Source organism: Pteropus medius, unplaced genomic scaffold, assembly GCF_902729225.1.
Source record: "Pteropus medius unplaced genomic scaffold, Ma_sr-lr_union100, whole genome shotgun sequence".
In the NCBI taxonomy this organism is placed as follows: domain Eukaryota; kingdom Metazoa; phylum Chordata; class Mammalia; order Chiroptera; family Pteropodidae; genus Pteropus; species Pteropus medius.
Window position 1 is genome coordinate 10,485,344 of NW_024349225.1, and position 14,456 is coordinate 10,499,799.

At 31.2% G+C, this 14,456-nt stretch overlaps 1 protein-coding gene across 6 annotated transcripts in view; it reads left to right on the top strand.

Annotated features, from left to right (window-relative positions):
* Window positions 1-14,456, top strand: part of COP1 (COP1 E3 ubiquitin ligase) — a 105,690-nt gene that overhangs the window by 70,230 nt on the left and 21,004 nt on the right. For all 6 annotated transcript variants that reach the window (XM_039881413.1, XM_039881418.1, XM_039881414.1 and 3 more), the window contains 5 exons: window positions 18-99; window positions 1,399-1,515; window positions 10,341-10,458; window positions 13,028-13,152; window positions 14,265-14,425. In XM_039881413.1, the coding sequence (XP_039737347.1) occupies window positions 18-99; window positions 1,399-1,515; window positions 10,341-10,458; window positions 13,028-13,152; window positions 14,265-14,425 (603 nt within the window). The remainder of the gene's footprint in view (window positions 1-17; window positions 100-1,398; window positions 1,516-10,340; window positions 10,459-13,027; window positions 13,153-14,264; window positions 14,426-14,456) is intronic.

Sequence of the window (14,456 nt, forward strand, 5' to 3'; positions counted from 1 at the left end):
CTTTCTTCTACATCCAGGAACATGAGAAGAGATGTTGGAGTGTTGACTTTAATTTGATGGATCCTAAACTCTTGGCCTCAGGTTCTGATGATGCAAAAGGTACTATTTGAGTCTCTCCCCCTCCCTTTTATTGCTTTTAGTGTTAGAGATGCAGATATTTATTGAAACCCATAGCAATCCTTTGTAATTACTGGTCATTCTTAAAAATAACCTGAGCACAAAAGTCTCTGTCTTTTGGAATGAAAGAAAAACAGATGTACAGCGTGTTCATTAAAATGTTTTTTAGATTCGTGCCACATGGTAACATTTTTATAACCAATTTCTTAATATATACCATTGAATGAACTTTCTTTTTTGCTGAAACATTTAGACATCCCTGCATTCATAATTATATTAAATTTCTAATGTATAATACAATCTTTTAATAAAGTTTATCATATTTCAAGGCAAAAATTCTACATCTCTTTCTACCAATTTAATGGACATCTCTCTTCTGTTTTTTCTTGTATGTTTATCATTGCTATTCGTTCTTCTCTGTTATCCTTACTGTCCTGTTGGCCTGGTTCTTCTCACCATTAGATCTATAAAGTCCTGTTCACAGATTTCTTTTGCCTTAGAGTTAGTAGCCTTAATTTCTTTGTCTCTTCCTTTTTTGCATGTAACTTCCAGAAGGTAATTGTTGGAACCATTTTTACTTTTTTTTCACTCCTGTTTACAGATTACTGTATTAGTATTTCTAAAAAGATTATAAAATTTTACTGTGCCTCCATCCCTAATATTGGTTTTTAACCCCAAAGGCACATTAGAATTACCCAGAGAACTTTAAAAAAAAATCACTAATACCTAGACCTACCTCATCTGGGTATTGTCCTAGATGGAACATTGGGACTGATTTTCGTTGTTATTGTTAATGTTTGTTATTAATTCTGTTATGCAACCAGGATTGTTACTTATGTCCTGAAAATGCATTTTATGTGTGTATTCACTGTCAACCAAGACATTTTTGTTTAAAATGACTTGACAGTTGCTCTGGTCCTTACAAGATAATAGCTCACTTTTCGACTTCTGCTTTCATATCTGACCTGCTCTGATCAGTGAGCTTTCTACTCCCTTATCATTACAAATCTCAGTTTATAACACTGGAATGAACTTAGTTGTGGGCCTCTATTATGAGATTGTTACCTCTCATTTTACATTGATTATCTGTATTGTTTTCTGACTTTGAAACTAAGCTCTCTTGATTATTCAGTTGTTGTTCACTTTAAACATTTTTCATCCTAGTAAGCCAAAATACTTTAGCACAAAAACACAGCTGTAGCAATAAGCACACTTTCTAGGTTACAGAAGCATTTGCTAGTGTACTGTTTATTTCCTTTTGTTTTTATTCTTTACTTTCAGTGAAGCTGTGGTCTACCAACCTAGACAACTCAGTGGCAAGCATTGAGGCGAAGGCTAATGTGTGTTGTGTTAAATTTAGCCCCTCTTCAAGATACCATTTGGCTTTTGGCTGTGCAGGTAAGAAATGAAAGCAGATTTATCTTCTTTTGATGCTGGTTGAGTATCATATCTAGGATAGAAGGCCATTTTACAACGAGTTATTTTCTTTGTAGGTTTAAATTTTGTTTTCATATATTTAAATTTTATAAACTCTAAATTAGAAGTATGCAGTATGCTATCATTACTCATTTATTACTGTGCTTCATTTCAGTATTTTGTCACCATTGTTTAAAACAGAGATGGGTTTGTTGATTGTTTTTGTCGTTCCTCTAGTCTGCGTGCATGAACTAGTGCTTATGTAGTCATAATTGTTTAAACAATTAAACTATATTGTACAGACATAGGAATCTTTTTGTTTTTTATTAAAGAAAACCAGTTAATTCCTTCAGCAGTTATTTACTGAGTACCTACTATGCACAGATTACCCACCTAGGGGCAGTAAATAAGACACTTAAAATCTTATATCATGTAGTGCATACTAACATGATATTACTCAAAAAGTTAGCTATTGTTATAATAGCAAAAAATTTTTTGCTACAGTATTTTTCTTCACTAGGGTGCTTCCGGCAGTCCAAATTGTTGTACCGTCATAATTACTATTAGTGCCTTCTTTTATTCTCAAAAATGTCATGGGGCAGATAAGTCATAGGACTCACCCTACTCTTAGTTACTTTGTCTTCTGTTTTCTTCCCTTGGATATTTTCTAAAACAGTAAACACCTGTAATTTAACTCCTACATTGTGAAATCTCCTTGATTCTTTTTAAAAACAAAAAGAATATTTTTGTTAATAATCTTATTATTATATTTATTTTATTAATAATCTTAGTTTTTTTTAAAGATAAGCTAGCGTATCATGAGCACAGTAACACCTTTTAAAAAGGAAAAAAGCACAATTAACTCTTAATTTGTCATTACAACTTTTCCTGTTTCAACTTATTTATTTCGCTTGTATGCTGACATAATATCATAGTCAAATTTAAGGTGGGTATGGAATAGCTTATATATGTGGTTAGAATTCTCTCTTCATTAGCATCTAGAACGGTTTTTCATGATTAAGTGCTATTTTCCATTCGAACTTACTACTCCCTTATTTAAATTTCTGTTTTATCACTGACTAGAAATGTGACCTTGGGCAAGTTGATTAACTTTGCTCTCCAAGTTCCTTATCCTTAAAATAGAGATAGCCCTTTGATGCTCCTATGAGGATTATGAAAGATAGATGCTGTATGTAAAGCTTTAATAACATGGTACTCAGTAATTGTTCAGTTATTTTCATTATTAACATTTTATAATATGTTTAAGTAATGTAGTTTCATTGTGTTTCTATGTTCTATTTTATAAACACATATTGGCCATCATTTATGAATAGAAGTTATCAGTATTTAATATATACAAATGCCAAATATGAGCATCTTCAAAACTTCTCCTTCCTGGAAAAGGGAAACCTACTTTAAAAATGCTTCAGCTGTCTGGCAGGTAGTTTTGTCCCCACTGCTTTTAATTTTCATGTATTTCTTAGTTAATTCTTATATTTACTTTTCGATGTAATCTTTATGATTTACTTTTTATCAGTTCTAGAGAAATTCTTTTGGAATCCTTATCTGAATCACATTTACTTATTTATCTATCCATTCATTCATTCATTCATTCATTCATTTAAATTTATTTTTAAAACACTGACATTATTAAGATAGTGTGTCTTCCTACACAGTTACATGGGGTATTTTTATGTTTCTTTGGATTATTTTCTGTTTTTCAATGAGATTTTATAGTTTACTTCATTTAGGTCCTAGGCCTTTCTGGTTAATTTTTTTCTATGTAAAAATTTTTGTTAACTATTTTAAATGAAATTTTTTTTTTCATTCAGGTACTATTTGCTAAAAGTAGATAAAACTATAGATATTTGGATATTTGTATTATACTTAATCACCTCATGCATTTTTCTTATTAAATCTAGTAGGTTTTTAGTAGTCTTTTGGATTATCTATACTTGATAGCAGCCAAAAGTGATGGTTGTATTTCTTTTCCATGATTTATATTACATTCTCCTCTTATAAGGCAGTGTCATATGATACTAGGATAGTTACTTGCCCCCATCTATTTCATTTAGTTGAGTGGGCTTTAGTATTTTGCTATTTAGAATATCTAATTTTAAAAAATAGTCTTATTAAATTTAAAGGGCTTTTTTTTTTACTGTTTCTCGGGAGCAACTTAAGTATTTTATCAAGTGCCTTTTCAGCATCAGTTGTTATAATCATATGGCTTAATTTGTTGACATAATGAATTATACATTTTCGGATATTGAATTATATTTATTTTTAGATCACACCTTGCTTGAGCATAATGTGGAATTCTTTTGACAAATCGTTGCATTTTATTGCTAGTGTTTTTACATCTTTATGCATAAATTGCTTATAATTCTTATTGTTTCCTTTTTAACCATTTTTAATATTAATGTTTTATAATTTTCAGTATACGGGTCTTGAACTTCTGTTGTTAAATTTATTCCTAAGTATTTTAGTTGTTATAGTTTTATTATGAATGGAATTGTTTTAATTTTATTTTTGGATTTTTGTTGCTAATGTACAGAAATAAAATCAATTTTTGTATATCGATCTGGCATTCCTCTGTCTTGCTACTCTTGTGTATTTTTTCTCATTTTATTGTGCATTTCTTTGGATTGTCTACATTTAGGATTATATCAGTCTGTGAATTCAACTATTTTATTTCTTCCTTTACTATGTTAATGCCTTTTTGCTTTATTGTGTGAGCTTAAAGCTTATGTACAATGTTGAATGTAAGTAGCAGAAGGGACTTCCTTATCTTGGGGGAGGAACGTTCAGTCTTTCATAGTTGTGTGATATTAGCCATAAGTTTTTTGTAGATATAGCCTTTATAAAGTTGCGTTTTCTTCTCTTCCTAGTTCGCTAAGACTATTACGAATGAGTGTTGGATTTTGTTACATGCTTTTTCTGTCTCTATTAAGATGATCTGGTTTATGTTCTTTATCGTAATAACATGGGATATTTCTCTTTTTTATGTTAAACTAACCTATTTCTGGCAAAAATCTCTCTTGGTCATGGAATCAGATCCTTTTTATATGTTACTGGATTTAGTTTGCTAATATTTTAAGTATTTTTTGTTATTTGTCTGTACCTTTTTTTCCTTAGGATGTTTTCTGGCTTCAATAGCAAAGTACTATAGTTGGAAAGTGTTTTTCCCTTTGTTTACTGAATGAGTTTGTGAAGAATTGGTATTCTTTAAATATTTACAGAATTTATTAGTGAAACCATCTGGACTTGAATTTGTAATTCAATTTCTTTGCTTTTCTAAGTCTATTTAGATTTTCTATTTCTTCCTGAAGTCAATTTTGGAAGTTATTGTCTTATCTAGGTATTTGCAAAGTAAATTTTTCTAATTTGGTAGCATAAAGTTGTTTATAACATTCTCTTGTAATCATTTTAATTTCCATAATGTTACTTAATAAGGTCCCTTCTTTTATTCCTGACTGGTTATTTGTGTCTTAATCTTCTTCATCAGTCTAATTATCTTTAAGTTTCTTCAAAGGGAGTGTGTGTGTGTGAGAGAGAGAATGTTCTTACCCAAACTTGTTGGAAGGGTTGGGGATCTGTAGGCTGAACCTCCTGGATTGACTGTTAGCTTACTGTGAGTATAGGTAGGCCAAGAGAGCTGTTCTTTCTTTCTCAGCCATTGGAACTATTGAGATCAAGATCTGTTGAGATCAAGAACATGATGCCATTGCTGTAATCAAGGGCTCAGAAATCTTTCAGTGTAACTGCCACAAAGCTAAAGACTGGACACTGGGACACTACAACAGAGAACTTCCCCATCTTTACAGTGATGCTCGCAACAGAAATAATCCAAAGCAGCATGATCACAAAATTTCTACCTTTCAAGCGCATCCCATTAGTGGAGTCTAATTCACATCTAGAGGCATAACTGCATGGGAATCTGGGACAATACAGATTTTTGCTTTACATCTTCCACAGGCTATAAATACCGTAAGGTGGTGAGAAGAAATGCTGCTGTCATTAGCCCTGTTTAGCACAGTGAGATTCGATATGATTTAAGGACTTATTTTTTGGCTTTGAAAAAGGGGTTAGCATTAGAGCATGGCATTAACGAAGCCAATAATCCTTACTTTATTCATTTTCTTTAATTGTACTCATGCTGACTGAAACATGTCTTTAATCATAAGAAAAACCTTTACTTCTAGAAAACAATGGTTAATGTCAAATCATCTTCACTTAGAATTTAAACATTTCTTAGAATGTAGACGATTAGCTAAATGTTTCTCTAAATTGTAGAACAATCACTCTTTAGTTGTACTGTTTTGCCACTGAGAGCAGTACAGTCATATTCATGAGGTTGCTTATTAAGTATTATTTATAATGACGAATTGGACATTAGGAATGAGCTGTCTATTTTTAAACATTGCTTTTGGAATTATGAAAAATAGATAATTGGTATGTGAACTACCTACAAATTACAGTTTGACTTCCTGTTGCAAGGGCATTGTGGATCCCCCCTTGAGCAGTGATGCATCATGCTAATTCTAAGCTTCCCTGCCTATCTTCATTTTGATCTTATATTTCCTTTTCGTACAATGAATTTATTTCTCTCTTTGTGCTTTCATTTAATTGTTTTTCACCCTTTACTGTAATATAACATCCCTAGTTGGATTTTTTTATTTTTTATTTTTTTTTACTAGAGCTTGTAGCATGAAAAGTTTCTTGAGGTAGACTGAAAATTCACAAGCATTTCTGTTAAAATGTCAAATCCTAACTCATAGTCCCCTTGATAATAGACAGGGAATTTTAAACTACCTTTTTGTGGTTAATATCGAGAAAAAGGCTTTAAATTTTATTTTAAACTAATTAAAATCTATTCTTATGCCTCGATATTATCTGAAGCATGCTTTTACCAGATGAGAAGATAATATCTTTAACATAAGGGTAAAGGTGTTTATTGTCTGTTACTTATTTAACCAGGATGTATTTGTGTTGTGTAGAAAAGATAGAAAAACAATTTGTCCTCTCTAAAGTCAGTTTGGGAGAGCATTGAGAGACTAAAGTAAATAGAATTATTAGTGATCTGTTTGTTGTTTTAATAAAATGTTAGAGTCGCTTGCATGTCATCTTAAAGCATCTTACAATTTTTACAACTAATTAGTGTAACAGATAAGAAATATAGGTACTCTTAAGGTGTTCTCTTCAAAATAATAACAGATTTCCCCCCTCCCAGAAAGTAGTGATATAAATCAAATATAAAATTAGTGTAATTCTGATTCAGGAGTGGCATTTATGCTAATAACATATTCATTGAGAAGGAATAATGTTTCTAGAACAAACAAACAGTAATTCTGAAGTATTCTATTTAAGTTATCAGTAAACATTTTTAGTTTTGGTTACTGTAAACTCTTTGTTACTGTCAGTAAACTAATCAGTTCACCATTTACTCTCCCATTTTTAATACTTTTTGTTATTTGGCATATAACTCTTAGTCTTCAAAGGGAGAAAAAAACCTTTTGAGGAGGGTGGGGTTAGTTGATGAACTTATATTTAAATATCAGTTTAACTTCTCAACCTAAAGTTTTCAGTGGCTTCTCATTGCTTAAAGAATATAGATTAATTCTGGGTCCTCCATGATCAGCTTCAGTATTTCTTATAAGTGACTCATGTTGTTTACTCTGAAAATCTTCACTCAAAAGAATTTTTATAAAGCTTCTTCTTCCATAAAGATTTCTTGATTCTTAGTAAAGCTATCTGAGGCTTACATACGCATTATTCATTTTTAAATATTTACATACATTTAAAATTATTTATAATTATACAAATAGTGCAATATTATATCTTCATTTTCAACTTTCATATGTTACAGGTAAAACTTAAGTTCCCCTAGATTAAACGTTATTAAATTACCTCCTCACAGGTACTGTAGTTAATAGTTTTACAGGTTTCTTTCCATAGATAGCATTTATTGAGGAGGAGGCCAATAAATATTTTTCTTTATTTAGAACAATATATATATGATCAACTACACTATATAAAACATGCAAATTTAGAATATCTTTAGATCTCCAAAGTCAGTTGATGGACTGCTTTCCACTTTCCACCCTCCACCCCCAACATCACTGTCACCAAGTATAATTAATACCTTTAAACTTAACAAGTTGATGTTTAGTTTAAGGAGCTATGAAACCTAATTTAATTCTTGTTATAGAGTTAACATGGAGAAACTTGAATAAGGTAGATATACGTTTGGGGTGTCTTTTACTATATTTTCCCATCTTATTTAAGTAATGGTAAACATTTTAGGTTTGTTAGGCTTATAGATCTGCCTTGCTTTTATATAGTAGTTGCCAGTGGAGATAATGTCTTTTTCTTCACATTTAAATAAATTGAATTTCTGAATATTTATCTAATAAATCTTGATTAATGCAGCATTCATGGACATGTGTTTCAGTTATCTATACTACATAGATAATAGGAGAAAAAGTGACTATCAAGGACATTTTATTTTCAAATTTCTTAGTAATTCGAACTCTAATGGAAGTGGCATACATAAGCCAGTATTCAAGAAACAAATTATTCTATTACTTTTTCATAAATAAAATATACTTTTGAGGGTGCTAGAATCTAAAATCTTTGAAGCACCTAGTAAATCTTTTATCTCTTAATGTCTGTCTTGCCTTCCAGCCTGTAAATAACACCCCAGCTAAATCTTTTAAAAAATGGGCTTCACAAGATATTTTATATATTAAATGCAGAGATATTTTAAAGTCAGTCTTCTTTTATTCAGCTGTTACTAATATAACAGACATCAAAATCCATTTTTTGAAACTAATATTGAGTAATTACTACAAACACTTAGGAAGTATGAAATATATAGTATGATTTCAAGGGAAGCCATTAAAATAATAGAACCAAAGTACAGAATCCAAACTGTTGTTGAGATAGGGGCGAGGAATGAAATATTTGGTTAATCAAAAAGAAAGCAAGAAAATGAAGGGGGAAAAAAACAGAAAACTTGGGATAATTTTTTTAAAAAGCTCATAGAAATTCAAATATTCTAATCATAGTAAGTGGAAATGGCTTAATGGGTCCAAATAAAAGGCAAGGATTAACAGAATAGTTAAAATGTTCAAAATGCAATACTATACTATATTTAAAACAAGGATAAGCAAAGGTAAATGAAAACAGTTTTATTTTGGCACAAGAGTCGATAGACTGGTGAAACAGAAGCATAAACAGTATGTGTATATCTGATACCTGGCAAAGATCATATTGCATAGGAGTTCGGGAAATAACGGAATTTTCATACTCAGAAAATTAGTATGGGAAAATTATATTGTAATTCTATCTCACGCAGTACATAATATCAATTCCAGGCGATTGACCTAAATGTGAATAGCAAAACTATAAATCATTTAGAAGATAATATAAGAGAATATCTTCATGATCTTGTGGCAGGGAAGGTTTAAGATTAAAAAAAAAAGTGTAAACAGTAAATGAAAAATGGATAAATTTGGCTATAATAAGATTTAAGACTTTAGTTCATCAAATAATACCTGAAAGAAATAATTTTTAAAAAGTCATTAAATTGGGGGAAGATATTTAGAACACATAAATGACTAAATATTAGTATACAGAATGCACAAAGAACTCTTTCTCATAAATAAGAAAATGATAAATATACTCTACAGCCTTCTTGCTCAGAGTGTAGTCTGCCCCACATTGAGAGCCTGGAAATAAACCCCAGAACTATCATGTATTGCTGGTGGAAATGTAAAATGGTATAGACAGCAGTTTATCAGTTTCTTAAAAAGTTTAACACAAAATTATCACATGATGCTGTGATTACACACTCTAGATATCTACCCAGGATCTGAATACATGTCCACACAAAGACTTGAATGTGATTGTTCATAGCAGCATTATTCATGATACCAAATAAAAGGGGGGAAAGGACAAATATTCATCAGATGGTAGATGGATAGACAAATGTGGTATATCCATACAGTGGATATTATTCAGCAATAAAAAAGAATGAACTGGTGACACATGTTAAAACAAGGATGAACTTCAAAAACATGTGAAGTGTAAGTAGCCATACATTGAAGGCACACACTGTAATGATTCCATTTATACTAATTGTCCAGAAAAGGCAGATTCACAGACAGATAGACAGACAGACAGATATAGTGATTGTCTAGGGCAGTGGGTGATAAATGAGCATGTGGGATCTTATTGGGATGAGAAAATGTTCTGTAACTAATTTATGGTCATGGTTGCCCCACTTCGGAAATTTAATGAAAACCGTTGAATTTTATACTTAGTTTTTATTATATGTCTCAAGTACAATGTCTCTCAAGAAAGTCTTTTTTAAAAAGCAAATGTGAAGAATGAAATTATATAGCATTATGTTTAGCCAGAGCCCCAAATATTTATATTACCTTTTTTGTAATATCATCAAAATGTAAGAATTCGTTTTAAAATTTGCAGTTACTTTGAACCCTGATACTCTGTTTCTAGAGCCAGGATCACAGGAAATGTCATTGGAACTCCCCTTCAAACTGACAATGGCATATGTATATCTGTACACTTTTTAATGCAACCATATTTTACTAGGTTCAAAAAAGAAAACCTACTGTATCTTCCTTATTTTTGAAAATGAATCATAGCCCTTAGTTTTCTGGCTGTTATAAGTTTGACGTAGTCTGTGAAACATTTGATGAAAACACTAAAACTAATTAAAATTAGCTTTGCTTTCCATTTCCTCATTTACTAATTTTTCTCTTTTTGTTTCTCTTTGTTTTTAGATCACTGTGTCCACTACTATGATCTTCGTAACACTAAACAGCCAATCATGGTGTTCAAAGGACACCGAAAAGCAGTTTCTTATGCAAAGTTTGTGAGTGGTGAGGAAATCGTCTCTGCGTGAGTATTACTCCCTTCAGACGTTGAACCTAACACAGAACTCTGTCATCATCTACCAGTTTGTAATGTCACTTCAACATGGATATTTATAAAGAGTTGACACTGTGGTGTATGCACTTTTTCTCAAAGAGTAGATTTTTATAATGTGTCTAAAACATATGTATATTCTAGTCTGTGTTGCTCACTTTCATATCTTATTTATGAATAAAATCCTGATGATATTAGTTTTTAATGTTGTCCCCTTAAATATTTGAACTTCAGACTGGATTTCAGCCACTGCTTCTCCTTGAGAAGAGAGAAACAACATGGTTGATGGAATAGAAGTGTTTTATTTAAGTCAACTAATGTTATTCTATAACTACATTGCAGTACAAGAGTAGCATTTTTGGTTTAAAGTACTATTTGGTTGACTTTTTTGATTCCATGTTACATGATTTCCCTATGCTTTCATGGCGAATTTTAAATATGTTTTGAAAGTTACTTTCTAAGAATGAGTACTTATACCCGACAGATATACTTTGAGAAGCCTTCCGAACTAGAGAATCATAATATAAGCTTTTAGTAGCCTTTTATTTTGTTTGAAGAAAACAAGATGTCAACCAGATAAATAAGTCTCAATTCTCAAAATATTACTGACAAAGCTCTTCTAACAGAGGCAGTCCGTTCTTTCTGTGATCTATTTCATAGTTCTCTTTATTTTTATATTACCCTAATTAATACCCCATTCTTAATTTCTCTTTTTCATACCATTTTTTCTCAAGCTTAATGATATATTGTTTTCTTCTTTTCACTTAGTTTCTGATCTCTTAGGAGATTATTAATGCCAGTGCCTTATACTTGGTATTTCCCACTACGTCAGCCTTCATACTGGTTGTCCTAGATAAGAACTCGGTAATATGAATAGATTTAGCAAGGTAATTTGAATTGAGTTAAAAAAAAGGAACAGAAGAAAATGGAAACTGAGCTTTACAAGGGGAGGTAGTGTGGAGGATAATTGGTTCACAAATCTAAAGTGGTAACCAGTCCAAAAGTATGATATAATTAGGGGTAATAATGGGAAGTGAATAATTAAAATTTTATTCAGATTCAAATATGGATGATAGATTATATGGCAAAAATATTTTTCTTTGATTTTGGATTTATAAGTGTTGAATTAGGTTTCAGCTAGTTGAAGTACATGTCTGCATGACTTTGTACATCGGAGATCTGAGTTGGCCATTATTAAGGTGGATGTGTACTTCCACAAATTTTTTTTATTATTTTTTACAAATCATGATTTTTCTCTTGGACATATTGGAGTTCAGAAGTATTTAGAACAAATTCATCCAAAAATACATTTGGAAACAGCAAAAAATAATATTAAAATAAACACATATTATTATTATCTCTGAATTCTTGGCCAATTAAAAAATATATATATATACATAAAGGGATATTCAGTGCAACACTGTTGAGCAAAAAAAACATTTAAAACAAAATAAATATCTAAGAATAGATGTTATGTAGAAAAATAATGAGAAGCAACAGAGAGGTATTTAGATTTTGGAATTCGGCCTCTGAAATAAGACAGTTTCAATTTTGGCTCTACTGTTTTCTAGATATGGTACCTTGAAAATGTCCCTAATCTTCTAAATCTCAGTTTCTCATCTTTAAATGGAGCTAATAATAGTACTAATCTTATGTGGAGGTTCTTTAAATAAAATAATGTATGTAGAACATTTATCATAGTGCCTTATTCTGTGAATGTTTGAGTAAGAAAAACAATGATTTATTGTGTAGTCATTGATAAAAATATAGAAATGAGTTATTTTAGAGAAAAATGTGAAACAAATTATTGAATGTGAGGGAGCAGCAATTGACAAAATGATGTGAATGATATGATCCAGTTTTTGTAACAGAAAGTGAAGAACAAAACATAATGTTCTAGTCAAGTCCTAAGATTGTCTCTGTATGATAGGATTACCAGTGGCTTCAGTATTCATATATTTTTTGGTAAATAACTTCATTTGCATATTATTTCAGTAAGATAAACTACTTTATATAAACCATACAGCTACTCATAGTATTCCACACGCGTCAGTACACCTAAGCTGTGAAAATAGTTTATATTCAGTATAGCAATACAATTCAACAGTTAAAAAGAAAACAAGGTGGAACAGTTGTATCACTGAAATTAAGCACAACTCCCAGCAGAGCTTTCTCGTCATTTGTGATGATGGTATCGTGGTACCAATGACTAATGTTTATTAAGCACTTCCTGTATGCCCAGGGACTAATGAAAGCACTTTAAATGAATTGATTTTCACAATATTTTATAGGATTCATCTAATTCTAAAAGGTAGGAATTATTATACTTTACATTTAACTGATGGAAAAGAAAAACAGGCCAGAGAGGTTGTATAACTTTCCCAAGGTCAAAAGCAAATTAATGGCATATTGAGCATTCTAATTCAGCCTGGCTCAAGATTCTGCATTTATAACCACCAAACTTGATTGCCTCTAATTCGTAGTGATGAGTTTCATGCCTTGAAATCTTAAATGTGTTCTAACGTTTTGTTGTTTACCTTAGCTCAACGGATAGCCAGCTAAAGCTGTGGAATGTAGGGAAACCATACTGTCTGCGTTCCTTCAAAGGTCACATCAATGAAAAAAACTTTGTAGGCCTCGCTTCCAATGGAGATTACATAGCTTGTGGTAAGTGAAATCATCTTTTCCTAGAACTTTCTAATAGGTATCTGTCGCTGAAATTGCATTCAGTGGAAGTAGACTGCATACCAAGTCAGGAAATGACTTGTGCGTTCAGAAGGTAACGTGTTGAGTTTTCCTTGTATTATGCTTCATCAGTCCTCCTTTCTCTACCAAACACAGTCCTGACTACGTGGAATAGCCTAAGGGTGTTAAGTACGTGTTTGAGTTGTTCTCTGTTATAACATAATTTCTAGAGATGTTACGTAAAAGGCAGAAAATATTAATTTCTGCTAACATCCTAATTTTAGAAACGTTGTCTTGAGCTTGATATTCATTTTCCCCTATAAAGTAAGTGTTCTTTTCATTAAGTAGTCTGTTTGAGTAGTCTTGATCTGCTATTCTAGGGCTTTTATTTTTGATAATGTATAAAATTTAAATCAGAAGTAGAAAAATCAAATTTAGCTTTGTTCAAATGCTCTAATATATCTAATATCTGAATATATAAACTTTCATCAGTACCTTCAAATGACTTTGTTTATTCAGTAAAGTTGACTCTCTTTGCATGTATATGCACCTAAACCCTGCCAAAGCAAATTTCTTGCATAATTATCCAACTTTGGTAGACTGCTCAAAAATACAAGTCTCTAGGCCACTCATCTAATAAAGTAATGCCTTTATTGGGTGTGGGAAATAAGTTTTATAGGTTATTAAAATTTGCCTTTGTAAGTGCTATAACTTTTCTTTTTCCTCTCTAGCTGAAATCTTTCCATATATAATTTAAGATTCATGATATAATAACAGATTTATGGTTCTCTAGACCTTTGCTGTAAATAATTTTTATATGGTAATTTCTGCCTTAGAATTACCAATATTATTATATCATTTAACAATGATTATTTCTTTAGATTAGTAAAGTATAGCTTTTTTCTATGAATCCTTTTCTGACATGATTCCCAAGGAATCTTGTGCCCTGGTCTGTCAAATTTAACCATAAAAGATTATTAGTCTTTGAGCTTAAACACCGAGTGATACTTACCTTATGAATGTACTGTCCTAATTCTGAGTTAATCCATTTCTAAAAAATTATTTATTTTTTTGTTTTTGTTTTTTTTTTTCAGGAAGCGAGAACAACTCTCTTTACCTGTACTATAAAGGACTTTCTAAGACTTTGCTAACTTTTAAGTTTGATACGGTCAAAAGTGTTTTGGACAAAGATAGAAAAGAAGATGATACAAATGAATTTGTTAGTGCTGTGTGCTGGAGGGCGCTGCCGGATGGGGTAAGCTTCCATATCAGTTTTTTTCACTTTG